The sequence below is a fragment of the Typha latifolia genome, chromosome 11, assembly GCF_019914945.1.
Source record: "Typha latifolia isolate L0001 chromosome 11, TyphaL0001v2, whole genome shotgun sequence".
In the NCBI taxonomy this organism is placed as follows: domain Eukaryota; kingdom Viridiplantae; phylum Streptophyta; class Magnoliopsida; order Poales; family Typhaceae; genus Typha; species Typha latifolia.
In genome coordinates, this window is record NC_133096.1 from 8359282 (window position 1) to 8386995 (window position 27714).

The following is a 27714-nucleotide window of genomic DNA, read 5'->3' on the forward strand; positions in this document are numbered from 1 at the left end:
TTAATTTAAACCATGCATTTTATCTTTAATAACTAAAAAAATTATCATGACATTAATATTCTACATTTAGACAAGTTAACTAATAGTGCAAAATAACTTTCATATTTTTGAAGAAGTCTTTTTTTTCTAAAGTGAAATAAAAAATAAAAAAAGAAGATTTTAAGGTCAAATAAGTGGTATTCAAACTAGTACTGAGGATGATGTTCTTTTAAATGAATTAAGAGCAAGTGTTGTTCTGCAAATTGGTTTTATGGCAAGTAGTTCTTATTCAAGTACAACTTTACATTCAAAATTTACACAAGGAAGCAGTACAACTGACCTAGTTTACAGCAACAAAGAAGATAGAATCATCACACTAAAAGAGATAATTACAAGCCAAACATAGCAGCTGCGCTTATAGGAAACCTATACGCTATAGCAAATAAGCAAAGAAATAGTTCATCAATTGATACCTATATCAGATTGACTCTTTTCCTGAACGTGGAATTTCATTAAATTGCTCGATAAACTGGCTGTGATCGCCTCCCATTTCATCAAAGGCTGACATAAGCTTCGGCAAAAGCTTCGCGAGCATGATTTTAAACCCGGTGGAGCAGCTCTTATGATCTTCACCTGATACCGTTCCAGAATCATATGCATGCCCAACCTGGGCACCATCCAAATAAGACTTGCAGGCAGCCAGAATATGCAGTGACCGACAAGTGAAATGCTCCTCGACGAGTTTCTCAAAATGCTGGATTGATATGAAGAAGAACATTAAATTACTGGAGATTCAGGATATAAATTCTAGGTGACCTCGCTATGAACAAATTAATGGAAAAGGATATGGATAACATATGGTTTTGTAAAAGTTGTAATGGAAATGCTGAGATACCTTAGGTGGCTTTTGCAAGAGGTATAGCATGGACTTGCATGACAGCAGGAAAGCGTTCTCGTTGTAACTGATGGAGTTTTTCTCTCCTTCAGCTCTTCCTATCTGTTTATCGTAGCCCGCCTCGTTGAAATATGGTTTCTCATTAAGAACAAGTGCCTGAAGTGATAATAATAATTGAAGGATAGTGGAGCTATCAGGATTCCACACTTCAGTGCCAGTACCCGTCCATGTCTTAAGAAGGCTAAGACACACTTTTCCTGACTCATACAAGTTTGGGTTCAATCGGAGCCCCCCAGAGATGTAGTGAACGAACTGCAAAATAAAGTTGATTATTTCAATTTTGTTTAGTATATTTTAAGTACATCCTCTTATATTCTCATTAAGAAGTTCAAGATATCCTAATAGGATTTCACGCTACTCAATAAAAAAAATTGAATACCTAAATGTCTGGTACTTAAAGATAACGAGGAGGGAAAACATTTACCATGAAAGCACATCTATCAAGCCACTAGGACTTCTAGATTTCATCTACTGAAAGAAGTTGAGGATCTTACATATCTAGCAGAAAAGTCTTATAATGCAAGATTCTTATACATGTAATGGTTAAAAGAAGGAAAAAGGAGAATGAGGAAAAAAGAAGAAGACTTACAGGTGGTTCGCGGGGATAATCCAGAGGAAACAAAATATCAAAGAAAAATAGGCCGTCGTGGTAAGGAGTTCCAGCTGCTCCAACAATGCAAGCCCTCAAGAGATCCATTCTTTCCTCATAAACTCTAACGAAAATACTATCTGTCAAGAATACCAAGGATACATGCCATTATCAGCACAATCTTAACAATAAGTTACCAGCAACCTTTAGAAAAGGAACAGCTTTCCTTGTCAGTTTCACAAAGGAACAAGCGGCAAGTCTATCAGGGTTTAAAAGATACCAATTACTTTATTTTTTCCCAGTGCCTTGCCAGGAATTACGCAAGTCCTACTATATCTTGTCCGAACATTTACCATGAACTGGAGCATCTGCTGATTATAAACGTGAAAAAGATAGCATAATTGCAAATGCAATCTTCTCCACAGCATTATCTATTCTTGTGAAGGTTCTTGAAAAAGAAACCCTATAACTGAAAACCAAATAAATGGGATCTAAAGACTCATGAAATTTAGCAGGTTATTGTATGGATAATGTTCACAGTTTCTGGATATTAAACAGGAAAACTGATTAACATGATGAGTTTGTGCACCAAAAAAAAAAAAAAAAAAGGGAGATAGCATGAAGAGCAAACCTGGTAGACCATTCTTCAGGATGCTCCACTCTTGCTGTATCCTCTTCAACCAACCTCTTCTTACCTAAAGTTAGGATAAGTTAAATAAAACATGCATTGCTAGAAGAGATGATTGACATTTCAGTGATAATTCTGTACCTGAGATGATAACTTTTCAGTGCCAATGCCAATTGCAAAATGATGATCAGAGATCTCATTGATGACATCAAACTGCTTAAACTTTGTTCTTTTGTCATTCTCAATTGGTGAAGTTAGTTTTTCGTTCTGTTCAACCACTTCCTTTTGCTGCTTCAAGCATTCTAGTTGGAAATTGTCTACACCAGATTGAAGTTCTTCTGTCTTCAGAATTTGATAATGAGAACTTTCTCTCAACTGAAAAGAGCCCAAGATAAGTTTTCCAAAATAGAACTAGAGCTTGAAGGTTAAGGAAAATCCAAGACATTGATCTTACTGAGCCAGACGGTGGAGTCACACAATGGGCAGAAAATAGACTTGCAGCTACATTTGTGAGAAAACCAAAAGCTGTTCTTCGAAACAAAAGAGCAGTAGATTTCCACAAATCTCTAAAGCAATCTTCACTAGAATCATCTACAACCTTCTGAAAAAGATATTGAAGCATATCAGTTCATTGCATTTGTGCATTAGTAGGTGATAACAGCACATAATGCAGTAAAATGGCATCTTGTATGTACAAAAGAAAAATAATATTGGGCCTGGGTAAATTACCTCTGCAATCTTGTGGCAGAGCTGTTTCTCCTGCTCGACCATCTCTGTTGCAAGATTTGCATGAAAAGATTCCTCATTCACTGATACTGAGGAAACAGCATCAAGAAGCCTGTTTAATCCAAATATTTCAAAAGGCTGAACCTGAGATAATTGAAGACCAGAAAGACTATATCATTGATACTTCTGATTCAAGATGAACTAATTCTGCTTTTCCAACAAAACCTTCAAAAAATTAAATATAGTATAAACTGCAACATAATAGTAAATCTCCATGTTTCTTGAAATTAACCACATTTTCCAATTACAACTGATTAAGGACAGTTATCGTAAAAAACATGGAACAGGTAACAGGATGAGCAGATGCATACCTTAGATATGAGACCATTGGCCCACCTTACTTCAATACCTTCATCCTTGTAACCGATGACATTTCCAACATATGATAGAAAATGATGAAAATCTTTTTCATTACTTCCATCTGCGACCATTTTCTGAGGAGTGTAATTTCCTAAAACTGAAACTTTCAATGCATCAAGGATCACACCGTTTCCTTGTATATGTCCAATATGATTTGCACCAGCATGATTGTCCATATAATTAAGATCTAGAACTGATCTTAGCACGACATCACCAATGCAGTAGGAGAAATCTGGATGCTCAATTAGTTCATAAGCACTTACTGTCTCCTCACAAGTGTCTCTAGTAACATCAGAAACCTGTTTGAGCTCAGGAACTGCCCATTTCACTTTCACAGTCTTCTCAAGTGCATCAACATTTCTCACAACCCCTATAAGATGTTGCTTTTGAACACACACTTCTTCAGCTCTTACTTTGTCTACGAACTGTCCTGGCCAAAAATCATGGTCGCCAAGATTGTTCACAGGAAACAAGGTTCGTGGATCTAAGCCAACTGAAAGATCACCATTTTGCCACAGAACATCAAGCTTGCTCTTTGTCCTCACAATAAGATATATCTGTTTATGGTCTTGACCATTAACTGCAGATCTATTCTTCATCTTGGTATAGCTTTTTGGTGCAGTAATCAGAGTTGCTGACTTGTCAGCATTCATCTGCAGACTATGGAAACAATCCACTGGAAGGGTACACCAATCACCAAGTTGCCAATTAGCATATGAAAAAAATGACAACAGAGTGAGGTTTTTTGGTTCTTGAAAACGAGGAGGAGTTGCTGAGCGGTTTGAATCATTAATGACAGAAGTTATCCAGCTTACTCTCAGTAATCCTATTTCCACCTTGCAAATTGTACCTTCATCTTGACTTGTTTTCCATGAGCCACACCACCATCTCGCAGATACAGAAGTAGTTGGAAGATCAATTCTGACACGCTGACCAGGATAATAAAATGGCGCATCTTCAAAAAGGATTGGAGGAACAGGTTTTAAAAGTTCAGTGTCTTTTATCAACATTTTGCACTTTGTACCATCATTATATACAAGAGTAACTACATCAAACACCCTCTCCACCCTTCCAATCCATGGCCCCATAAGTACATAATCCCCAGACTCGAAGGATCTGACTCTACAAAGGGCCTTGCTGTTAACACCTTCTATTAAATCACCAGAGCTTGCCTCCAAGTCTACAATCATGTCAACATCCACAACTCGACCCAACTGTCCAGAGGGATCACTCATTGAGCAGACAATGTCACCATGCACAAATCCTCTCTCAAATGCAAGAAAATCATCAATCTTGATGATGCTCTCATCTAGGTTTGACAGGATGTTCTGTGCATGTCCACTGTATGAAGATTCACCATCATCTTGGTCCTCACTATCACTACTTTCAGCATAGCCCTCGCTCTCCGAGTCAACAACAAGAACGTCCATTATTTAAATGCCTGCGACATGTTATGTTGCTAACTTTCAACACTGACACTTCTAAGAATGTTAAAGCAGAAAGTCATATTAAGTGGAAGTAATCTACCAACCTTCTTAAAATAAACAAGGGGCTGAATGTAAAGTTTATGATAACTCAATGATCTTTCAACGCCAGGCTTTTTTAAGAAGTCAAATCTATCTTCCAGTACTTAGAAATTATATCTTCAACAAGAATGAGCAAGTTGCAGAGAATCCCTACAAATAAAAAAATGTTCAAAAAGTAAAATAAATAAAAAATTTCAAGCTTATAGCACAATATGCATTAGAACTAAGAATAACAAAAAAGAAGAAAGAAAATTCTTACTTTGCTTACTTCTCTTATTGGCGAACTGTTCTGTATATATCTTTAACGGGTATATATTGGTAATCACAAGTATTCAGCACAATCTACTGTGGCTTCAAATGTGAATTCTCAAGATGTAGCAAAATTTTCAAGAAATGAGATAGTCACATCGACCATAGAAATAACAGCAAGAGGATGTATCACCAAATACTCATACAATCAATAAATCCAAGGTCCTAACGCTGAAGGAGAATTACCCAGATAATGACACAGGAAGTTAGCCTGCACCTGATAATACTATTACTGCCAAAGGAGATCTGCCCAACAGACCAAATTGTATGTAGAAGTGCCAAAGGAGATTTGCCAAGGAAGCAAATTATAGGGAACTAATGCCAAAGAAGATTTGTCCAAGAGAGCAAATTATAAGCAATTAATGCTGAACTATTTATCAAACAAAGGAATACTCCTTGCCCAAGGAGACCTGATTATAGGAGAAGTTTTTTTCTTTTTTGAGATTTTTCTGCCGAACGAGATATGCGTGAAAGAATAACTTTCACAAGTTGTCAATGCCAAAGGAGATTTGCCCCACAAACTAGAATGCTTCACATAATAGACAACTCATTGATATACTCTGATTCTTGTTTGCCGATTATTGAATCTTCTGCTCCAAAAGGTACTAACTAAACTTATCAATGCCAAAGGAGATTTGCGCCGGAAATAGAAGTTCTTGCCAAAGGAGATTTGTCCAACAAAGTGTGATAATTGAAGATGATGACGCTTCACATGCCAAAGATGGCTAATCTTGTGCCACGCCACACTGCAATCTTGCAAGGAGAGAATATACCACCAACCAACCGACAATCAAACATGTCACTGAAGAACTTTCCAAAGACGGCCGTGACTTCATTCTTCGAGTATTTACAAAGCCTCCAGCAATCTGCATGCCAGTTTCACAAAGAGTTTCATAAAAATAATCCCATAGTTAAGCAAGCATAAGTTAACTCCACAAATAAACCCTACCTTATATAGTAACTTGGTTCCGGAAGTAAAGAAATTATAATGGAAACCCGAGTAAAACAAAAATCACCTAATATACTTGCAAATCAAAGTGGACAATACAAGAAACGATTTTCTTTTTTACCAAAAACAAATAAAGATGAAAAATAGCAGCGAAAAGTCTTTTTTTTTTCAACAGAAAAATAAGAGCATCGGCTTTCTAATCCACAAGGACCATCAAGAATCAAAGGAGAAAGCTTTACCTCGAGAACCCAAAACCCCAATGGATCAAAGGGATTGAAACCACCAGTTCCAGCTACTTCTCTTCTTGCCCTCTTTCTCTTCTTTAACAGCCAAAAAAGAAAGAGAAGGGTGGGTTTAAGCCAAGAGTTCGAGTCGCACCCATCAACCCATCTCCTACACCCGCAACCATAGCAGGGCGACTCGAGTCAGAGAAACCCAACTCCCAAAACTCCTCTTTTTCCTTCCAAATCCTCCTTGGTCTTCTCTCTGCTTCACTCCTCTCTCTCTCTCTCTCTCTCTCTCTCGCTCTATCTCTATCTAAAAGCAGAGGTTTTGAGGATATTTCAAATGGCAGTTATAAATCTCTCTCTCTCTCTCTCTCTCTCTCTCTCTCTCTCTCTCTCTCTCTCTCCCTTCTCCCTTTCTCCACGCACTTTTTTGAAGGTGCTTAGAAACTTTAGACTATTTTAATGGCACATGCTTCTCAGTGCTGTAGAATTTGGACTTTGGGCGGTAAAGTAGCAAATGGTAGGTATCATCGTGTGTAGTGTTCTTGTGACTTTTATTTATTGTGGGACATGGTTGGCCTTATATTATGCAACGTAAAGTTGAGGAAAATAATGCCCACGCTCACACAAGCACTTTACAAATATTTACACGTGGCATTTTCTCCTCATTTGACAGTGATAATTATAGAATGGATTGAGAAAATATCATATTATTCATTACTCCATGAAAATTATTCTCTCTCATTGACTCTAATTTCTTAACCTCAATTTACTTTTATTTTAACTATATATGTATGTATATCCAAAGGTAGATCGGATTTTAGATATACTTATGAGTGATCCTAAAAATTAATTACTGTGCATTTTTTACTTCTTCTTTTTTTATTTACTATTTCTATATTTAGTCCTGCATGGATGTAGACCATGCCATAGCTATTTACATGATGTTATGTCATTCTCTATCCATTCATGCATGTCGCTATATAGGCACAATGGCAGTATAAAAGTTGGATGTGGTGATATCATAGCATCATGTACTTGGAAGATTGGGTTGGAACTTGGAACTACTTTTGCTGCCATACTTTTTATAAGTCACTACCTTTTTTTGCCACTAAACTTTCCAGTTTCCACTCTTCTCATCATGCTCCACTTTCTCTTTTTTATTTTTTTTATTTACTTTACTTTTGGAGTTTGCCAACTCATTTTCAAATGACTTTAGGTTGCAAATTATGTGAAGGTTGTGTTGGATAATTTTGCTCTTAGGACTCGGCCTAAGTTAATTTGTGAATGTATTAATTGTGCTCATTCGATAGTTATTTTAAATTATGTGAAGGTTGGGTGGAATAGAATACTAACTCACCTGTTTGAGCTGTCTGTAAATTATATATATTTAAAGATAATAAAATATGTATCGACTATAAAAAATATTTATAGAAACTCTAATATGCTTAATTGAAAACTAAATATAATTAAATTGCTAATAGGTGTGCTTTGCAAAAACTTACCACTAAATTCTTTTTAATACTTGATTTGTTTTATATGTTAAGTGCTCTCAAGAATCTCGTGATGTCTACTGTTAAGGAATCAAAGCGAATGTTCTTCTTACCCAGAGAAAGAGTAGGATAAAAGTGCGAATGTTCACAGGATATCTTTGCTTATCTACGGAAGTTATTTATCCGAGGTTTCGAGTGGAATTGGGATTAATAAAGTTTCCATAGAGAGAGAAATTTTAAGCTAAAACTAACACCAGTTCATTTAAGTTAATATTTTTCTTTATTTCATAGAGGGATATTTTTTTTTTCATTTCGCACCCTATATTATGTGTTAATTATAATTTACACCTTTTCTTCTTTCTTTCTTTTTTAAAAAAATGAAATCATAGAATACGCCCCCCCCCCGCCTAGTTGGTGGAGTCCAGTTTGCATCTTCTTTGGATTAGCACTAAACTTAGTTTAACACAACAATTAACATCACCCGGCACTAATAATATAATTACTCAGCCATGTAGAACTATCCATGATCCACTAATCGACCATTAATTCCAAGACTAGCTAATTAAGAAACTAAAAATTCGTGTACTTGATTCCCGTTAGCAGCTAATGCATTTCTGACTCATTGTTATGAGACAAATGATTCAATACTTAATTTTTGGAGGAGACTAATTAAGCCTCCTTTCCATAAACTAAGCAAAGTAGACAGAGGGGTTGCAGCTTCTGGAGGATATGCTCCAATGGAGATGCCCACATCTTGCATTTTATGTGTCTCTCAATGAAAAGTACTTCTGTATATAAAGAATTAGTGGGAGCTGTGAGTTCTCCATGATCATGAGTTCTTATGCTTTTGGAGATTGTGATCTCCAACCATTTCACCTCACTTTTTGCCAAAATTTGTGATCTCCATTAAAGTTTCCATCTCTCTCTCTCTCTCTCTCTCTCTCTCTCAATTAATAATTATGATCTACATAAATGTGAGAGATTCTTAAATTGATGGGCTCTTGTATTTGATTTGTATGAGTGAATTAATCATGAGAGGTTTTTAAAATTGATAGCGAAGATGGCCATCATTCCAATGTGGGTATTAAGTCATAAGTATGTTTGTAGAATGATAGTTTGAGACTTCATAAAAGAGTCCACTTCTAAAGCTTTGATCTTTTTGGATGTCATGGTTTGGTCCATGTCCATTCTTGTTCCTCAAGTCAGTCAGTGTGGAAGAATAATTCTTCTGGTACTCTTTTGGTAATTTTAGTTTTACTTAACTTATAATATTTAAATTAAATTTTACGGTAAAATTTAAAAATACTTAATAGAAATAAAATTTTAAAAAATAGAAAAAACTTATAATGGAAATATAAACCTGAAACATATCTCGAGTTTTTAAGTCAAAACTCTCTAAATACTTTTTATTTCAAATAGAAACAATATGTTTTGAAGAGTAGTCACATAAATACAAAATTTTGAGGGGCATATATGTAAAAAATAATGATACTCGTAATATATATATACCAAAAGTTTGTCCAAAATAATTGATAATATTGTTGTTATAATACTGTTGATATTAATGCTGGCCCAACACAAACAATGTTCAAACTGGGGCTTGGAGTTGGGCCAATATCAATTTGGATTTGGGCCCTAAAGTTGGGCCATTTCCTAATCATTCTAATATTCTTGACTAAATGAAAACTAAGAGGATATATAACTATATAATTAGTAACCACATGAGAGTTAGTTCACCTAATTCTCTACTCTTCCACCTAAATCTCAATCTCACAACAATTCCAGTCAAATTAGCCTCTAGATTGGAGTCAGTAACCTATCACATTGACTTTTATTTACAAGCTAATAAATGATCATCTCATATCTCCTTAATATTAACCTTAAACAATGAGATCACACAACTCTTCTACTTGCTTAATACTTGGGCTTGCATGTAGCATGATAACATTAATATATTCTTTAAACTGAGACCACCTACAAACATGAATCATAATCTTTATCATTTCTTATTATTTTATTTATTTCATTGTAATATTGTACTTGCAAAAATTCCATATTATATTAGGGGCAATCTAGCTTAAAAAAAACATTATTTAGTTTAGCATATGAAAATTCTTTTTTCTATCCCTTTTTTTTTTTCTTCTCTTTAGTTAGGTTATATTTAAGAAAAATAATAATTTTATAATATACAACCAACTAAATAGTAAATTTGGATTTCTGACCCCTTAGAAGAGCAATTTATTAAAGTTGAGATCGAGACCTAACTGCTTCTACTATATGGACTTGGTTGACATTTCGGGTGAGAAAAAGGAATAAATAAATAAATAACGAGGGCTTAAAAGGGTAAAAAGTCCCGCCTATTTATAGTGATATAGTCTCTCAAACCTCCCAATCCCCTTCAGAGATTTCTTAATGGAACAAGCTTCGTCTTCTTCGTCTTCCGTCTACTCTTCTCCTTCCAATGTATTCTACTTGGGCACTCCGGCGTTGGACGAATCGTATCGGCCGCTACCATCGCTCTACTTGGCGTTCCTAGCGATATGGGCCGTGTCGGGCTTCTCCTGGACCTTCAACACCTGGCGGAATCGCCATTTCCAGGTGCCTTCTCTTCTTCATTCGGTTCGTAGTAGAGTTAGAGCTTCCGACTAGGGTCTCCTTTGATGCATGTGCCAAATTTGGTTTCTTGAATGCATTTGTTCTTCGAGGATTCTTTCGTTTACTTCAAATTCAGAAATTTTGCGGAAAGATTACATTTAGGCTGGTAAATTTTGGATTTAGATTCTTTTGAAGAACGTCTTTTGGTGACACTTGACTCTTATGTTGAAGCAGGCAAATAATCTACAGTGGATACTGGCGTTGGTTCCTTTAGTTAAGGCCTTGCAACTAGTACTTTCCTTTTCGTTTTGGTGAGTACTTACTGAATCAACTATTCTATCACAGTTTCTACCGCCTTACCTTTTTGTAGATCATAATAATGTGTTGCACCAGTGGTAAAGGCAGTTCTCTTTAGGATAAAACAGTTGATTTTCTTGTAGAATATTTACTTATTAGTTCTTGTTACGGCATCAAAGAAAAGCAAAAGGAATCTATGTGCATTTTAGTACTTTGATCAAATATATAAGTCATCAAAAAAATTTAATGTGGATCATATGCAGGTACTCGTGTTTAAATCTTCAGACATGTTCTTTGTGGATGTCATTTGGAGTGTATGTAACAGGAATACTCTTTCAAACAGCCTGTTTTGTATCATTCATGCTCATCTCACATGGCTACTGTATCATGTGTGAGCGTCTCTCAGTACGTGAACGGCGAACAACAGCTGCTTTAGGATGTGTCCTCTACTTGACTCTTGTTGGTTACAAAGCTTCTGTGCCATATTTCACTGTGAGCTTTCTGTTTTCTCCCCACTTTTCGGTATGCTCATTTGTGGCTATACTAGTTCCCATTATTTTACATGTGGGTCATGTAGGCTTTTTATGAGGATTTGAAGACAGTATTTTGCAGAGACTATAGTGCTTAACAATATTGATGAACATATGTTGGCATTATGATTCATTTAGAGGTAACTGCAATATGCTTTTTGAATTGAATGCAAGACAGGTCTTTCTTATGCTGAACTATCTCGTCTCCTTCTATCTGATCTTCCGGCGTATTTCCCACAATCTGATAGTTCTGCGTGAGCATTTGAGTTTCATAGAGGAGGAGGATATTCAGACAATGCATGAAGTACTGAATAAAAAGTACACCATGTTCAAGTATGTTGGGCTAGTCTTCGCATACTTATTTGTATGACTTTTTTCTGAAGTAACTATTTTACAGAGATGACCGTCCTTTCTTTCTTCTGAATCAGGAGATTCCAAGGAACAATGCAAATTGTCGCAATTGTAGACATTCTGGTATTTCATTTTACCCATCAACACTAGTTATTTGTATTCACATGAAAATTTGTTCACTAACTGTAGTCAACATCATGTTCAGGTTTACATGAATGTTGACGAGACACCGGATAACTACTGGTTTCGGTTGTTAGTACGTGAATGGGTGCAATTCTGCATCTTCCTGTACATTGGGTAAATTGAAAGCATATCCTGTTCTTATTGCCCTTCTTGAATCGCACTTCAAATTCCAATTTGATTTTTCTTCTCTTTTCAGGTGGACGTTCAGAACACAGGAAGCATCACCACATTTCTCTGTAGTGCCTGCTTTGAAATCCAACTGGGATGTGGCAATGCCCCCTGTTTATAGCATAGTATGCTGTTCTCTTGGAACTCTAGTTGACTATCACATCATCTGTTTATTTGATTATTTTCATCATACTTGATGAGCCTTGTTAACTGGCACTGCATTCACTCACATAATGTGTAGGTCATCAGCAAGTCAAACCATTCTTTACATAGTTCCACATGTGTGCATCTGTCAGGCTCGACCAGGTATCTAGGATTAGGCACCCACCAAATTAGTGAGGACTTGAACTGTCATATATACAGTTCAGTTTTCTAATCTTCTAAGCAGGCAATTATAAACTCAAGGCAGTGAGGGCTTGACCTAGCCCATTAAACTCAAGGTCTTGAGATTTTACCCTGAGGCAGTTTGTTGCATACCTATTCCAGTTTGTCTTTGGTGTCTCTTCAAAGTGATTTTGTTTTAGCCTTTTGAGTTTGGTACTTTTGCCTAGAACTACGATCATCGTCTTAATCCATCACAAAACCGGGTGTTTTGATAATCAACATATTGCGTTCTTTTCTAATTAACCCTCATGAAAAGATCCACTTGGTAAAATATGGTGATAACAAATCACATGTAGGTAATCTGGTCGAAAATGAAATTGCTTTGTGCTGCAGCTCATTGGTCTGGCCAAACCTTTTTGGAGGCACACCAGGGTTATAAACTTATATCGTTGTCTCAAAAACTCAGCAGAAAATCATTAGGAAAACTCTTTTCGATTTTTGGATCCAATTGTATGATGTCTTGCCGTATGCCTCCTGCTGTCTTTATCACCATGGAAGCAGCAGCATATATCACCTTAACTCTTCTTTCTTAATTAAACATTTCAGGAAATGGATGCTGCTGATTTCAAGAATCTGGTGTCCCAAGAATGGCATGTTGGAGTGGTAAGCAAAACATTAGTAATTCACTTGGACCTTTCATACCTTTACAACTTTAACAATGACTTGCATTATGCCTGATTTTCCTCGTCTTTCAACTTTATATTGCTTATTTCCTCCTCCTTTTTTTTTCTCTCCCAAGCTCTTTTCGTTAGTGTTTACATCCGCACTCCTCTATTGTTCTTCTGCACTTCAACTGAATAATGAAAATGCAACTTGCTATTTTGCAGCCAACTTCTCCTTCAGGTGACAAAACTATGGATCCTTTACTAGTAATAGTTCAGAACCCTTGCGCAACAAGCAAATCCACAGCAGATGTACATAATAACCCAAGGACTCCTGCTGCTACCACTGCCATAAAGTTTCAGCGTGCTGTTGACCAAGTTTAGCATCAAGAGAAGAAAGAAACTTTGAATCAACCAAACTTGCTGATGAGTAAGGCGGCAAAACCGCTGTTGTAATTGTCCATACATACAATTTGTGCTTTTGTGTTTTCTTTTATTGTTTGTACTGTAATTTGTGTCCTCCTAAGGAGAAGTCGGTAAACGGAAATTTCATGGGAGTACTCAAATTTGTATAATCCTTCACAACCTTTGCAATGATATCGTATTCTTATGATGGTCATATTTGAACTAATTTTTGGAAGTTTCACAACATTCAGAGCAAATTTTATCTTGAGTTGCGATTACAGTTTAATGAGGCTCCCATCTTTGCAAGGTCTTCAGAGGGAAGATAAATACAACCTTCCCACAACCAAGTCGCTTTCATAACTTGGAATACATGCAAGTAGGAAGGATGGGGTAAGTGCATGTGTCACACTAGGCAAAATCCTCAAGTCATTAACACAACCAAACTATATGAGGGTATTGACCATTTATACCAAAATAACCCTGGATAGCGACATACCTTCTTGTGAAGAAGCATTGGAAGAGGACAATGATTCATTGATCTATCATTCTCATGATCTACAGGAAGAACATCATGATACGATAGAACTCCCTTTCCAGCAAATATTATCTCAAACATTTTATTGATAAAAATATTTACTTGACAAGAACTACACTTATTGGGCATAAATTAGAGAATACAAAGAATATCCAAATATTCCTTGTAATACGGAATTCAGTGTGCAAGATCAACAGTGATAGCTTCTCTGGGCAGTATCTTTCCTAACATGGATTTGCTACTCTCGTCATGGCTTTAGTGGATACGCTGAGCTTATATCAACTTTCATCCCTTTGACCTTTTTGTCTTAACAATGAAGTCATCACCATCATCACTGTAGCTAACTCTTTTCTTTGGCTTCACATCTCCATTCCTTACTACATGCAGATTCTTTGAGCTCTCTGGCAGCTCCTGCTTTGCTGATTTGATAGGCATGCCCATTCGCAATTGCTGCTGCCTCTTTTGCTTTCTCTCATAGGCTTTCTTTGCTCTTTCAGGAGATAGCAAACCATGTTCCATCATCCTGATTGTCCAAATAAAATCAATGAAATTCAAAACAGGTAAGGACAAAAGAATCATCATAATCTAAAGCCAAAAACTTTGACAAGAAAAAAATTGACTGCATTCTTCAAATAGGAGGTAATTCCATAGTTCTCAGATGGCAGGTTATGTGCATACTGACTTATAATCTAGTACTTCTAAGAAATTCTTAGAGAAGATAACGTCCAGGAGGTGGACATTAAGAAATGCCTACTCATGGAGTTCAACTAATGGCTACTAATTCAGAACCCTTTGCCATATTCATAGTAATAATCCATACTTATTCAACTTGTCAAATGGGCAAGTAAAATTCACATGAGAATCAGATGACACCTTACCAGAACTCTGCCATTTCGCTTGATGGAATCTGCTCCCATAATGATTCATAGAATATCCTCAATGGTTCTCTCTGCCAAAAACAACCCACAACTAGGTGATGGTGGGCCAGTAAAGATTAACAATTAGAAATTTAAAAGTGAATGTCAAGTCTAGAACCTCTTCAGGAGGATCATGCTTCTGACCAGGAAGAGAATAAACTTTTTTCTCAGCTCTCCCCTTAACAGTTACCGTCTTCGTCTTGGTCGTCTTTGTGATAGTCTTTGATGACTTTGTTGAACTTTTGCCTTTTGTCTTTGTTCAAAGATCATTTAAGCAAGGAAAAAGAATGTGAGTCCATATCCACCTCATGGCTACTGCTAAGATTGAGAAACTACAACAAACCAATTGGTTCACCAAAATTGGAATGTGAACAACAATAGGAGAGATATCTCAGGACTAAATATAACATGAAGACACTAAATTAAGTGATTCAGTACCAATTTCTTTCTATGATCCCAGGAAGAACTGTTCACAAGCCTAAATTTACCATAGATAGAACCACTATTAAATAACTATGCCTAAATTTAGCAATAATTATAGTCAACACAGAACAATTCCCTTGCTAAGGACGCCCAGAGAAGCAGGAAATGCACATCAAAACCGACGGATAGCTAAAATTTCCTCATCAAGATCGTGTCTTTTCTTAAGAATTACAAGACGGGTACCTCCGATTTAGCTACCACCGTCGCAGATTTCTGGGTAGACAGCGAAACCTGCTTCCCCGATCCATCCACCTTCTTCCTCCCGTCCGGCAAGGTTACCCCTTTCGCTCTTGCACCGCCGTCTTGGTTCGGCTTCGCCTTCAGCCCCTTGGCCGCCGCCGTCGCCGCAGAAGAGGAAGAAGCCATCACCAATCCTTCCAATTGGACTGCCCAGATTGCGCAATCGACATCAAGATCCGCACTTCGAGGCGCCGCCGCCGCAGCTAGCTTACTAGCTCTCCTTTTCTTGCCTTGAGAGCTGAGAGCTGAGAGCTGAGCTCGTGGGATATATACAGCAGAGGGCGGTGCTATCTTGCGCCCCGTGGGCGGCGGGGGGATTATCGTGCGCTTTTTGGTGTGTATAAGGGCGTTTTTGTCATATTAGCATGCGGCTTAACCTCCTCACCGAATAGGAGATTCTAGGATTATTGCCGTACTCGCAGTTAAATCCCGACTCCGTGACGAGATTACATCTATGCGGGATTAACATCAGCCGTTCATTTTTCTTAAAACAACAGATCGGTGAGTTATGTGCGGACGAGATTGCTTCGAGTAAGAAACGACTTATCCGGGGGGCAGAGAGGGAACCCGCGTAAATAAGAAGAAAGCACGGTTAGAATTACAGATTTGCCCATGATAACACTAGTGGTCCAGGGTTGTTCGCATCTCCAAGTTAATATGCCAAGTAAGCCAATGAGCCCGAAGTAAGCCAAATTTTGTTTCTCTTTTACTTTTTCTTCTATTTTTTTTCTCATATTTGATCGTCTTCATTAGGACTTTGGTCCATACGAAATTAAGAATTAACTTTTTTTCTAAAACAAAATAAGAAAAACGGCACTCTACATTGTCTGCAATCTGATTCTTTTTGTTTGAACTATTACTGTTTTATAAATACACTAACAAAAAATAGTTATATATCCTCATTTGAACTAAGAAAAATAATAATTATTCGAGCATCTAAATTATTTTTTTAAAATCAGAAAATATATACGGTAGAAAAAAATTCAGACGATCTAAATAAAATTATTATCCCTATAAAATATAATAACATTTCATAATAACTATACTTCCGAACATTTAAGCAAGCATTCCATAGGATGGCTTTCAAAAAAATTACAGCTTGATACTTTGAAACCAATATTACTAGCACCACCATACAACCAAAGAAAGAACATTCAAGTTTAAATGGAAACACAGGATAAAAATAAAGATGCCAAGGTATGGTTTCAGATTCCAAATATTAACAAAATGCAACCAGTAAGTAACAAGTTTTACCAATGAAGCGAATTATGAGTTAAAATTGGAGGAAGTAAGAACTCAGATCTTAAAATGAAACTGCAAGGATTTCTCTTCGAATTTAACAAATCAAAGTACATTTTCAACATAAGATGAAGGAAGAAATTTCACTTCTTTATTAATCAGTTTCCGATTCTTAGACAAGAACTGATAAAGAATACAGAAGTTCCAGATCTAATATATGTACAAATAAGGAGAAAAGAAATGAACAACAGGATTTGAAGAGAACATTTCAATAATACTCCACAGACCAAATCACCAACATCCACTTATCAATATCAATAAAACTAATTTCTTAACTGAGGATTACTCCAAACTTTTCTCAAAAAATAAAAACAAAGATAGAAATAAAAACAAAAATAAAACTAACATATAAACTACACAATATAGAGTAATCATAAATAGTACAAGCTTATTTCAAATGACTATAAACATTACATGGATCATAGGGACCAAAGCAGTTATATTACGGAAAGGAATAGAGAGCACAAACATTAGCAGCTAGTAACCAAGTCTAGAAGATAATGAAAATTAGATAGACACTTGTCTTCATAAAAGAGTGACATGGAAATCTTATTCATTACCCTCCCTGGAAATGGGTTATGATCATCATTTCCTTCCTCCAGATGTTATCCATCAATTAAAAAGTTCAAGGATTTCAAAAGGCAAGAAGCCAAGAAGTTAGAAGCACCAAAAAAGAGGAATTTTGGCATAATGGATAGAATATTAGAGTACATAAGGCGAGAACAACATTAGGCATATTTTGATAGTTATGCATAATTCTCTGTTTTGTCAGTCTTTTTTATGTTAGCGGATTCTATTGTACATGCTGAGCACATAACAACATGGAAAAGCACAACTTTGTTCAATCATATACTTCAATGTGGATGGGGAAAGTGGAGTACAAAATTTGCAACCCTTGCTAAATAATGATATACAAATATATCAAAAGTCCGATTTTCTAAATAGATCGCTTATGCTTGAAATATATTTCTAGAATTTTGTCCTGCAAATAGACAAGGAAAAGGATATTGCTTGCACTTACAATCTTCAGGATTATCCCTCATAAATCAAGTTGTAGCTTCACTTTCTACCTGTAAATATCTGACAAGCATCTTTAAACAACACAGAATGTAACAATCTTCACTCGAATTCACTAAGACTGGAAGTGCCAACCTCGAACTGGAAAATATAAAATGAGAACAAAAGGGTTTTAAGGTCGTCAACCATTGGCTCCAAGTGAATAGGCATATAGGCAATAATACCTCAGTATTTTTCCATTACTCAGATCTTTCAAGCTAGCATTCAATATCAAAATGAAATAGAAATAACAACAAACTCCTTAATTGCATAACAACTTAAAACTGAAATATATAAATAGTAGGGATAACCTAAAACCTGCAGTTTTATGATCATAAAAGTGGTCTTAGTTGATCATAAGGTCCACATTGATCAGTTGTGATCCGCAAATAGTCTGGCCTCACTGCAGGAAAACTGTAATGGAAGAACAAGCAATCATCTCTTTCTGACCAATCCTATGTCCTCACCTTACTCATCTTAGTCTTCTGCACCTGCTTATCACCCACCATCTTTGTCTTGCTCTTGTTTTTCGTCTCATCACCGGTAGAGTGAAGCAAAGCAATTTCTTTTCCTTGTCCATCCTTCCTCTTCTTGATATTTCCAACTTTGCTCTTCTTCTTGTTCTTCTCATTCATGGCTTTGTCTTCCTCGTCCAACTCATCGCCTACTCCTTCTCCAGTAACATCATCCTCAATATTACTGTCTGTATCTGCATCTTTCATCCCCTCCTTCTTCTTCTTCTTCTTATTCCTCTTCTCCTCTTTCCCATCTCCGATCTCTGGCACATCCTTCTTTGCCCTCTTCCTCTTGTTTTCCATTTCCTCCTCGCCATCAACCTCACTCTCCTCTCTACCAACCAAACAACCACCATCGACGTACCGCATCACCTGATCCATTTTCCCATTTTTCTTCTTCTCCTTCTTCTCCTTCTTCTCCTTCTTCTTCTTCTTCTCTCCCTTGACCTTCTTATCCTCCACATCAAGACCCCCCTTTAGAGGCACATCAATCTTCAACCCCACCTCCGGCACCGCCTGGTAGATCGGCAATGCAACCGAATCCATCGCCTTGATATGCAGCGACCGCACATTCCCCCACTTCTTCGGCACCCTCGCGACCGCCTCCTCCACGACGGCCATGAAGTTATCCACAATCTGATCGATTTCCATGGACAGCCTTCCGACCTTGATGCCGCTGCACGTGCCGGATCGAAGGTAGAGGAAGGTCGAATTCAAGCACCGCTGGAGCTGCTGGGGCCATCCGGGGCGGGAAAGATCGAGCGGCAGCGGGATCTTCTTCTTGCGGAAGAAGGACTTGCCAAGGAGGCGGGGGAGAAGGGGGATGACGCGGCGGTCAGCGACGAAGAGGTCATGGGAGCCGCAGAGCTTGCGGCGAGACTCGAACGGGCGGTAGTCAGTGCGGAGGTCGGAGATCCCGACGACTTCCGAGATGGGGAGGTTGAAAGAGCGGGCGAGGTCGAGGGCGACGGAAGGGGAGGGGGAGGGGGAGGGGGGAGGAGGGGCGGTCGTCGGCGATGAGGAAGACAGAGGTGGAGGAGGAGGAGGAGGAGAAGAGGGGGTGGGGGAGGGGGAGGAGGAAGGGATTGGTGCGGGAGGAGGAGGGGATGCGCTTGAGGGAAATGACGAGGTAGAGGAGGTCATCATCGTCGTCGAAGAGGAGCTGCGGCTTGCGGGTCTTGGAGCGAGAGCGCATCCAGGTGAGGAGAGCGGAGACGGCGGCGGTGACCGCCTCGCGGTTGATGCGGCTCGACATGGGAGCGACGACGGTGGCGGCGACGATGGATTCTTGGGGTGTACTAAGGTCGACTTTATACACCCTCTTTACAAAACCCTAACAGGGTTTAAAGAGACGATGTTAAGTTAGAGCAATGATTCGATACTAACCAATTAATTATTAAAAATAATTTTTATCTATTGATAAATTAAAGGGTATATAAAATTATATATATATATATATGACTAGATTAATTAATAAAATAATTATAATTTAAGTATTTTCTTATTGCTTATTCTTATAATATTTTCTTAATAATAAGAGTGTTAATTTCTATAGATTTCTTACTATTTTTATCTTTTATTAAAAAAATAGATAGCTAAGTGAGAAAAATAAAATATGACTAATCTACCCTTATAATTTAGAAAAGTGATTTCTTATTGAATCATTTGTCATTATAGGCATAGTTAGCGATCGGATCTGAGTTATTGGTTCAATAGCTGATTTTTTTTTAAAATATTAAATAAATTTCAGATATATTTAAATAATATTTAGAATAAAATATTTTATAAAATTAGTATAATTGTATGTATACCACTCAAAAAATATATTATTTATATACAAACTAAAAATACTATTAACTAAGAAAAATATATGAAAATAAAATTAAGAAATTTTTTTTGTATCTTTTTACGTTTAAATTGTCGAGTACATCAAAGGAGTCTATTAGTTATGTCAATCTTTTAAGACATGATATCGAAGCTCACCAACCTAGAATAAAGAATAAGAAAAATAAAATCTTATAGCACCCTAAATCCCACTGGCAAAACAAATCACGAACAAGATCCAAAAATGGCAGATTAAGAAGTTGCGCAAGCACAATCTTTTATTGTTATTTTTATATTTATATAATTAATTTAAGTATCTTATCATAAATGTTCTTTAAGTAACGTGAGGTTGTTTCAAGGCAATAAAATAATTGTTTTTTTTTTATCAACGAGGTAATAAAAGTAAAATTTAGGGGTTAGAATAATAAAATATTCATATAGTAATATCGTGATAAAATAGATGCAAAATATAGGTTAAGTTATAACTGGTAATCTAAACTTAGATTTGACTCGTTCGGATCAAAAATCAATTTCACTCATCCAAACGGCGTATGCATAAGTGAACGGCAGCAAAATGTTACAGAGAAATTAAACTTTTTATTTGCATCGCCAAAACCCTTATATCAGATGCAGAGCTTGTAAGTCCTGAGTTTATGAGCCATAAGAATTTGAATTCAAAAAAACTCATACAACTAAACTCTTTTAACCATCCTAGCACTATTCCATTAATTAGAGACAGACACTGTTCTTTTAGATGAATCTCTATTATAATTACTATTGTCAAAATCTGATTTATATAAAAATTTCAAACTAATTTGTCGTTTCTAATCATCGTTATCTTGCTTAGTTTCATCATTCTAATGAGTTGCAAACTAAATCTATTTTTCAAATTTATTGGAGAAGTAGAAGGTTTTCTTTAATGCTGTTGTTAGATTCTAACATATACACAGAGAAACGTTACCCTTGAGGCCTTGAGAACACATCACTTTTGTCAAATGTGGTTCAACCTATTCTTCTGGAAGACTCAAAAAGTCACCTATTCCTCCAATAAGTTTGAAAAATATACTAGGTTTACAACAAGAAGAATAAAATCTCATATCCAAGGTTAAGCTCGGACAAGAATTTAAAAGTCATGAAGAACAAACCTTCATCTTAGCAACACAAAGTTGGACTATAAAAAGAACTGAATTCTCCAAGTTTCTTGACAAAATAGTTTATGTTGTTCAGCCACCTGACGCAAACCTCCTCCCTTCCAGCACTAGGAGCTGGCACCAGAAAACACAAATTCATACCAACAAAACATTTTAGTCAAATTCATGTAGAACAAACAAAATATATTTTTTCTTTGCCAAAGTTCCAGGTCAGGGACAAGGAGAACCATTTATATGTGAATGTAAAACTGAAAAGAGAGCTCCTAAGATTATTTCTACAAGGGCCCTTAGGTCCAAGAATTTTGAATGAACTATTAGCCCAGGGGTAAGTCTTACTTATAAGTTATAACCTAAATTACATATCATAGAATGATTCCCATTGAAAGTGACAAGGGGCCTATAAGCTTAAAAAATGATCAAAGGGAAGCTTCATTAACTAAAAGAGAGAAAAAAAAAAGGACTTAACTATCAAATGATATTTTCCTTCGAGGTGGTTGCAGGGAGCATGCCTCAGCTAAAAACTTCAGAAGTGAGTAAGGAATTAACTTTCAAGAGAAAAGAGTATAGGAGCACCAAAAGTTCAAGTCCCTATAGAATGCCTTGATAAGCAAGCGCATGCCGCAAAGTTCACCTGTAGGAAGCACATCAGAAAGCTAGCAAGTCAACCAAAATTTGCAAATTAGTTAGCGTCCTCATCCTTTAACCAAGTCATCCATTAGAACAATAATGCATTCAGAACTTGCAGAAAAATTGGATATATTGTTGCTCAAAAGAAGATTCTCTCTACTGAGGAAAGCAGAGATAAAGTACGTTACATGACAGTATTAGATACAGAGAATCAGAACCTTTAACGACTAACAAGGACTTCATCCTCACATAATAGAGATTGTTCACTGGAGCCATCAAATTATTAATCCTTAAAAATGGGGAACTCCTTTACAGCAGTTAGTCCAAAATTGAACAGCTGCAGAGGAGATTCTATAGATAATCTCTCCTCTGACGACCCTAGGTGATTTGGCATGAATTCTGATAAATCAGAAATTAACTATTAAGCCTAGATTAAGCCCACCAACTCCTTGAATAAGGCAAAGCTTGTCTTACAAGGGCAACATAGTCAGACCTTACTGACTATATGTGACAGTGCAGTGAACAACTGTTACTACACAGACCAGCAAGTTCCTTGAAAGGAAGGGCGTGAAACTCCACCAAGTAACTGAAGCAGCGGTGAAAACTTACCAATTATGTAATGAATTCAGCAGGTTCTCAATAGAACTTGTTAACAACCTACCAACTATATGTGGCAGCAAACTGGATAATTGATCTTTGGAAATGTTATTGATCAATTCCATGATGAGTACTGTTTTACCTACTCCAGCTCCCCGAAACAGTCCGATATTGAGAAGAAAAGGATTAAACCTTTTTAAGAAATAAAGTTTAAAAGGTAAAAGTTCATATTACAATGAATCACACGTATTACTTGCTTTTTGCAATCAAAGGTTCTAGTGAAATGGGAACAAAGATTCCTAAAAGCTATATGTTGCTGGCCAACGAGTAACAACTAATCATCATGTATACAGTAAATGAGTAGCTACGGCTAGATATCTAGACTGAGCTGAAAAGGGGAAAGATGTCCTGCATACTGTATGTCACGGGTAAATGAATAGCTACCAAAGTATACATGTGGTAGCTAACTGATAGCTACTGAATACATATTAGACCAGTAGGTTCTTTACTTCGCAGGCAAACTCCATGGCTATATGTGGCAAGTGACTGAATTGTTAGAAAAAAAAGAGAACCACAAATACTTTACTGGTTTGCAAGTGTAATAAGAAAAGAACTTACAAAGGAAGAAAACAAAATCAGTCTTTTGTGTGAGAAAATTGCTAAGTACCTTTACTTAGTCCATTATGCACCACGATGATACTCCAACTCTTTTGTATTCTCTAGGAGAACCTGGTACACCATAGTCACCACAATAGAGACACATTTAGAGGATGAAAAAGGAAAGAACGAATCTCTGCACAATCTGAGAACACTACAGGCCGGAAAAAAGAACTCTATGACAGAAATAATATGCTAGGAAAGAATATATATGAAGGTTTATTTTAATTTGCACTGAAGATACATGCTAGATAATTCATTAGTAAATATTTGGGAAGTAGGAACCATTACACAGATAAACAAAGTAAAAACAGGGGCAAGATGAATACATGCAATGGTCAGAGTAAAATGCTACATTTCTTACATTTCGAATGTAATCAGCCACTGCTTTGCATCCTTCAATTGCAAGTTGCATAACATTTTCAAAAATATCCATAGGTAATTTTGCATCCATCTGAGAATTAAAGAAAAGTGATTTCTCAAACACAAATTAAAGCAGAATATCAAGGAGAACTTTTGTAATCAGGAAAATGTAACTGATAAAAATGAAGGTTAAATGGAGAGGAAAGCTTATTATTATCCTCAAATCAAAGAATGAAAATTGAGATGCAAGGACATTTAATATATATTCACCAAGGCAATCTTAAAAAGATATCAACAAACACATACATTGGACAATTAAAGAATTGGAAAATTAAAGCCGTTGATTAACATGGTGTAACTGAACTAGGAAAATTTGAGACCAGGCTACTGTCTTTTACATGAAAAATTCTACTTACTGCTATCCTAAATAGTTACCAAATCTTTACAGCACAGATAAGCAAAAATAAGCAATAAGTTGAAGGACCTTGTAATCCGGTCATCACCATTTTGAACCCCAATAGAGGTGGGATATCTGCCTAATCTGACAAGTCTTCAAGAAGTAGGATTCTAAAAGAGATAACTACCTTCATAACATGAATATATAGATTAGAATTTATGTACTTCTATATGCTTCTTCATATTCTTATTATATTTTTTATTAATAATTATTTGATTGACATAAATTAAAAATAAATAATAATTTTTTCCCATCCCCACAAAAAAATTGAAAATCCTAGCTCTGCCATAATTGTCCTCTATCACTTTCTTATCCGTTATAGGTCTACCATATGGCACAAAAACCGAGATGGCAATAATACAAGGATTGACTATATCTTCATAAGAGTTGTTAACCTCATATCAACCCTAAGAAAATTACAAAAAATTTCCTGGGAAGGAACCAGGCAAAAGAGGTTCTATTCATGAAATCTGGGAAGCTAGAATGGCCACTAAAATTGACTGCAAGAAATAGTTAAAATTCCTCTGAACATGGACGATGTTGACATGAACTTGACTATGACAAGTTTTAAGCAGAATATACCGAGAAAATCTGGCTAAATTATAGTAGCAAATAAGGATTATTTGTTCACCATAATAGTCATGTTACATTAACATTATCTTGAGGACTGTGATAATAGCTATTGCTTTCAGGAAAGCACTAGCTAATTGCAAATATAGATGACAAAGTACCAACAATATAGATGACAAAGTAGCAACCTATAAATAGACATAACAGAGTAACTTCTTGTCTAAACAAAGTTAGTGTCCAATGTAATGTGTACTGAAACCCCAGATAATTTGAGGTACTGCCAATTTTTTCTGTCAAAGAAAATATGTCACACGCCACATAAAAATTTTAGAAGTAAACATGCAAAACTAATGTTACATGGAAAGACTTTTGAGCTTCCAATGGACAAACAATCAAGGACAAAGTACTCAGTATCTTAGAGACCTGAAGAAGAGTCACTTTATCCATCTTTTCCAGTATCCCCACAGTGACATCTGGGCCTCCAGCACTATCTTCTGCATAATTTAAATCTGGCCACAAGACTCATCGAGTTTAAATATTTCTCTTATTAATGTCATTAGGTTTTGAATATCTTGAATCATTTTAAGCAACATCAATAGTCACACCGAGCAAAGGAGTGGAGCAGAGATATCCAGCACTGCAAGAGGTCACAATATCATGCATTGGTATTCTAGCATCAGCAAGAGCCAAAGTTGCAGCATTGATGCATGCCGATCTTGTTCCTGTTAAAGCCAAGTTGCATTCACATACATCATAACAAAACAGTTAAACAGGTAGGCTAGAAAAGACAGTGAAACTTCATGCATGCACAAGTAAAACAAGAATCAGAGAAACAGTAGATTGGAAAGAACATATAAAAATTAAAATATACAACTGGACAAGATAGCTTGCAACAAACAAAGCCTTGATAAACTCATGATGATAAATAACATGCTTACCACCATCAGCTTGAAGAACTTGGACAAATATATCAATCTGCAAAAAGGGAAAGCAAATATAAAAAGGAAAAAAAAAGAATCTGGTCTAGTTCTACTTTGGAAGAATAAATGATTTAGGAGTTCTAGTAGACTGACTTGTGAGTGTGGCATCAAATCTGTTAATATGCATGCCTCCATGGTTTGACGAATAACTAATGATATTTCCGTAGATCGCCTGCCAAGAATAAAATTGAATTAATAGGCTTATCAATATAATGAGTAATATTTGTGTTCTAACTCCTACTACAAATATATGCATGTAAAGTACCGTTAAAATAAATAAAACAAAATAATTAAATCTTCCAAAGATAGCAAGATATATGTGAATGATGTAAGGTTTAATGTGTCAGCTAAAATAATGAAATGGTGTCATACAATTTCTTGCTTCACCTATTGATCAGCTCTAAACTCCATACTTCTCCACACTTCAGAAAATATATAACTTAGATACTTGTCACCCCACTTTCCACATGTTTGCCCGTTCACCTCAATATTGAAAATATTCTGCTGTGGACTACAAGCTCAAGTAACACATTTCATGTCATGAGTTTTGGAGGTTAAAGAAAATGGGTTAGGTAATATAGATTATGTAAGCATTTGTACGAAGAATCAATTTCTGAGTGGACAAACATAAGAAATGGTGCAGTTAGATGTCTTTATTGAACAATGTCAAGCAAACTGCTAAGATATTTGTACCAAAGGACTCAAAATTTTGGTAAGGCTTGCTGTACTTGAATTTCGATATGGCAACAAGAGTACTTCAGTACAGCTCTACATGTGCAACTAAGAGATGTTTTTTGGACATTACAACAGAACATATGAAGTTTAAGACTTTGTATGGATTTCCCTTTCGAATAAAATTAACTTTTTTTTCTGAGAACACAACAAATTCATACGAGAACCCTGTCCCTGGTCACTACATGCTGATATGCTATGACATCCTAATTCAGGTAATATTTCGAAATGAATGAATTTTAATAAACCTTGGGATAATAAGACTTGCATGACCACCATCAAGTATCAGCATCCCCTAGGTATATATTCTACCCATGATCCAGCAAAGATCCACGTACTGAACTGCGAGTCTCAACTCAAACAATATTACTCTCTTACATTTTCTAACTCACGATGAGCACAACAACATAGAAGCTCCTTGGACCCAAGCAAATGCCAGATTGATTTGAAAAAGATAGAATTGCAAAATACTCGATTTAAAGTGGGGAAGCACCTGTCACCCTTTGGCCTTCTCGTCCGATCTCCAGTACTAAAATTGGCCATGCTATACTCGCAGCGCACCTGCAGGTACAATTTTCAGCATATAGAAAATATGTGATCTTTCGGTAAGAAAATCAAATACCTCGTCACTAAGAAAATGAGAGTATTACCAATGCTTGGCCATGGGTCTGCGAACTCCTATTCTGGACCTAAAATGCATAAAGTATGATAAATCAATTAAAAGATCAAGCCCTTACCAAAAGGACAACAAAAAAATTAGAATAAAAACTCTTCCATTAGTTTTTCAAATTAATAAGTTTCAGAGTATATTATACTACATAAATAATAGAGACGAAGAAATAAAAGAAGAACTCGACTCTAACCTCTCTGGGCCCGTATACAGCTGCGATGACCCTAGTATTGCCCATCTCAAAAAGAGCAGACCTGCACTCGATCGAAGAAAGAACAATGACCAAAATCCACCGCTTCATGCAAGCTCTAGATGCAAGAAAGGAGAATAACGAAAAAAAAAAAATGGGAGATCCAAGAGGTGATACCCATCAGCACTTGCGACAACGCCGAGTTCACCTTTGATATGCCTCATCTGGAATCCAAACCGAAACAGTTTGTAGTGAAGAAGAGATCAAATAGAACGACTAGAAAGATAGAGAGGAGGAGGAGAAAGGATTCGTGATACCTCGTTCGGAAGACGCCCATCTATGCGAAGGCCGGTGAGGGTATTGACGTACTCCATGGCTTAGGATTTGCGATACCGAGACAGAGAGAGAAGAGAAGAGAGAGCGGAGTTTTCTTTCTTGCAAAAGGTTTTGAAAGGGTTTTCGACGAGGCTACTTATCGGACCAGGCCACTCTTTGGGCCGACATCGGCACTAAACTCGGCCCAATAAATAAATAA

At 36.5% G+C, this 27714-nt stretch overlaps 5 protein-coding genes across 5 annotated transcripts; 1 reads left to right on the forward strand and 4 right to left on the reverse strand.

Moving 5' to 3' along the window:
- Nucleotides 1-246: 246 nt before the first annotated feature.
- Nucleotides 247-5920, reverse strand: LOC140798079 (probable ubiquitin-conjugating enzyme E2 24). Its single transcript, XM_073151807.1, has 10 exons — nt 5083-5920; nt 4829-4973; nt 3249-4738; nt 2881-3021; nt 2606-2752; nt 2293-2526; nt 2155-2218; nt 1524-1663; nt 875-1186; nt 247-733 (listed from the first exon to the last, which is right to left on the reverse strand). The coding sequence occupies exons 3-10, from the start codon at nt 4725-4727 to the stop codon at nt 458-460; spliced, it is 2793 nt and encodes a 930-aa protein (XP_073007908.1). The 5' UTR covers nt 4728-4738; nt 4829-4973; nt 5083-5920; the 3' UTR covers nt 247-457.
- A 4277-nt stretch (nt 5921-10197) lies between these two features.
- On the forward strand, nt 10198-13542 carry LOC140797913 (uncharacterized). The gene is made up of 9 exons (XM_073151612.1): nt 10198-10399; nt 10631-10707; nt 10957-11185; nt 11402-11556; nt 11652-11697; nt 11780-11871; nt 11954-12050; nt 12856-12912; nt 13137-13542. The coding sequence occupies exons 1-9, from the start codon at nt 10214-10216 to the stop codon at nt 13293-13295; spliced, it is 1098 nt and encodes a 365-aa protein (XP_073007713.1). The 5' UTR covers nt 10198-10213; the 3' UTR covers nt 13296-13542.
- Nucleotides 13543-13906: 364 nt separating this feature from the next.
- LOC140798126 (uncharacterized) lies at nt 13907-15888 on the reverse strand. The gene is made up of 4 exons (XM_073151875.1): nt 15435-15888; nt 14887-15021; nt 14730-14800; nt 13907-14374 (listed from the first exon to the last, which is right to left on the reverse strand). The coding sequence occupies exons 1-4, from the start codon at nt 15615-15617 to the stop codon at nt 14137-14139; spliced, it is 627 nt and encodes a 208-aa protein (XP_073007976.1). The 5' UTR covers nt 15618-15888; the 3' UTR covers nt 13907-14136.
- A 2130-nt stretch (nt 15889-18018) lies between these two features.
- Nucleotides 18019-19696, reverse strand: LOC140798125 (uncharacterized). The gene is given in 2 exon segments (XM_073151874.1): nt 18019-19339; nt 19341-19696. Coding segments are annotated over 2 exon segments (1314 nt in total). The 5' UTR covers nt 19617-19696; the 3' UTR covers nt 18019-18301.
- Nucleotides 19697-21148: 1452 nt separating this feature from the next.
- On the reverse strand, nt 21149-27625 carry LOC140798127 (exosome complex component RRP41 homolog). The gene is made up of 13 exons (XM_073151876.1): nt 27497-27625; nt 27357-27403; nt 27183-27243; nt 26970-27008; nt 26813-26880; nt 25681-25759; nt 25546-25582; nt 25213-25329; nt 25031-25116; nt 23582-23671; nt 23228-23289; nt 21803-21967; nt 21149-21450 (listed from the first exon to the last, which is right to left on the reverse strand). Exons 1-11 carry the CDS (start codon nt 27551-27553, stop codon nt 23242-23244), a joined length of 729 nt encoding a protein of 242 aa, XP_073007977.1. The 5' UTR covers nt 27554-27625; the 3' UTR covers nt 21149-21450; nt 21803-21967; nt 23228-23241.
- Between the last annotated feature and the right edge of the window lie 89 nt (nt 27626-27714).

Coding starts and splice junctions, on each gene's coding strand:
- LOC140798079 (XM_073151807.1), bottom strand. CDS start 4,727: ATGGACGTTCTTGTTGTTGACTCGGAGAGCGAGGGCTATGCTGAAAGT. Junction 2,753..2,880: donor TCTGCCACAAGATTGCAGAG/GTAATTTACCCA, acceptor TATCTTTTTCAG/AAGGTTGTAGATGATTCTAG. Junction 1,664..2,154: donor CCTGAAGAATGGTCTACCAG/GTTTGCTCTTCA, acceptor TATTCTTGACAG/ATAGTATTTTCGTTAGAGTT.
- LOC140797913 (XM_073151612.1), top strand. CDS start 10,214: ATGGAACAAGCTTCGTCTTCTTCGTCTTCCGTCTACTCTTCTCCTTCC. Junction 11,186..11,401: donor CTTCTGTGCCATATTTCACT/GTGAGCTTTCTG, acceptor AATGCAAGACAG/GTCTTTCTTATGCTGAACTA. Junction 12,913..13,136: donor AAGAATGGCATGTTGGAGTG/GTAAGCAAAACA, acceptor GCTATTTTGCAG/CCAACTTCTCCTTCAGGTGA.
- LOC140798127 (XM_073151876.1), bottom strand. CDS start 27,553: ATGGAGTACGTCAATACCCTCACCGGCCTTCGCATAGATGGGCGTCTT. Junction 25,760..26,812: donor AGAAGGCCAAAGGGTGACAG/GTGCTTCCCCAC, acceptor TATTCTTGGCAG/GCGATCTACGGAAATATCAT. Junction 25,583..25,680: donor ATTTGATGCCACACTCACAA/GTCAGTCTACTA, acceptor CCCTTTTTGCAG/ATTGATATATTTGTCCAAGT.
- LOC140798126 (XM_073151875.1), bottom strand. CDS start 15,617: ATGGCTTCTTCCTCTTCTGCGGCGACGGCGGCGGCCAAGGGGCTGAAG. Junction 15,022..15,434: donor CGGTGGTAGCTAAATCGGAG/GTACCCGTCTTG, acceptor CTTTGAACAAAG/ACAAAAGGCAAAAGTTCAAC. Junction 14,801..14,886: donor AGCATGATCCTCCTGAAGAG/GTTCTAGACTTG, acceptor TGTTTTTGGCAG/AGAGAACCATTGAGGATATT.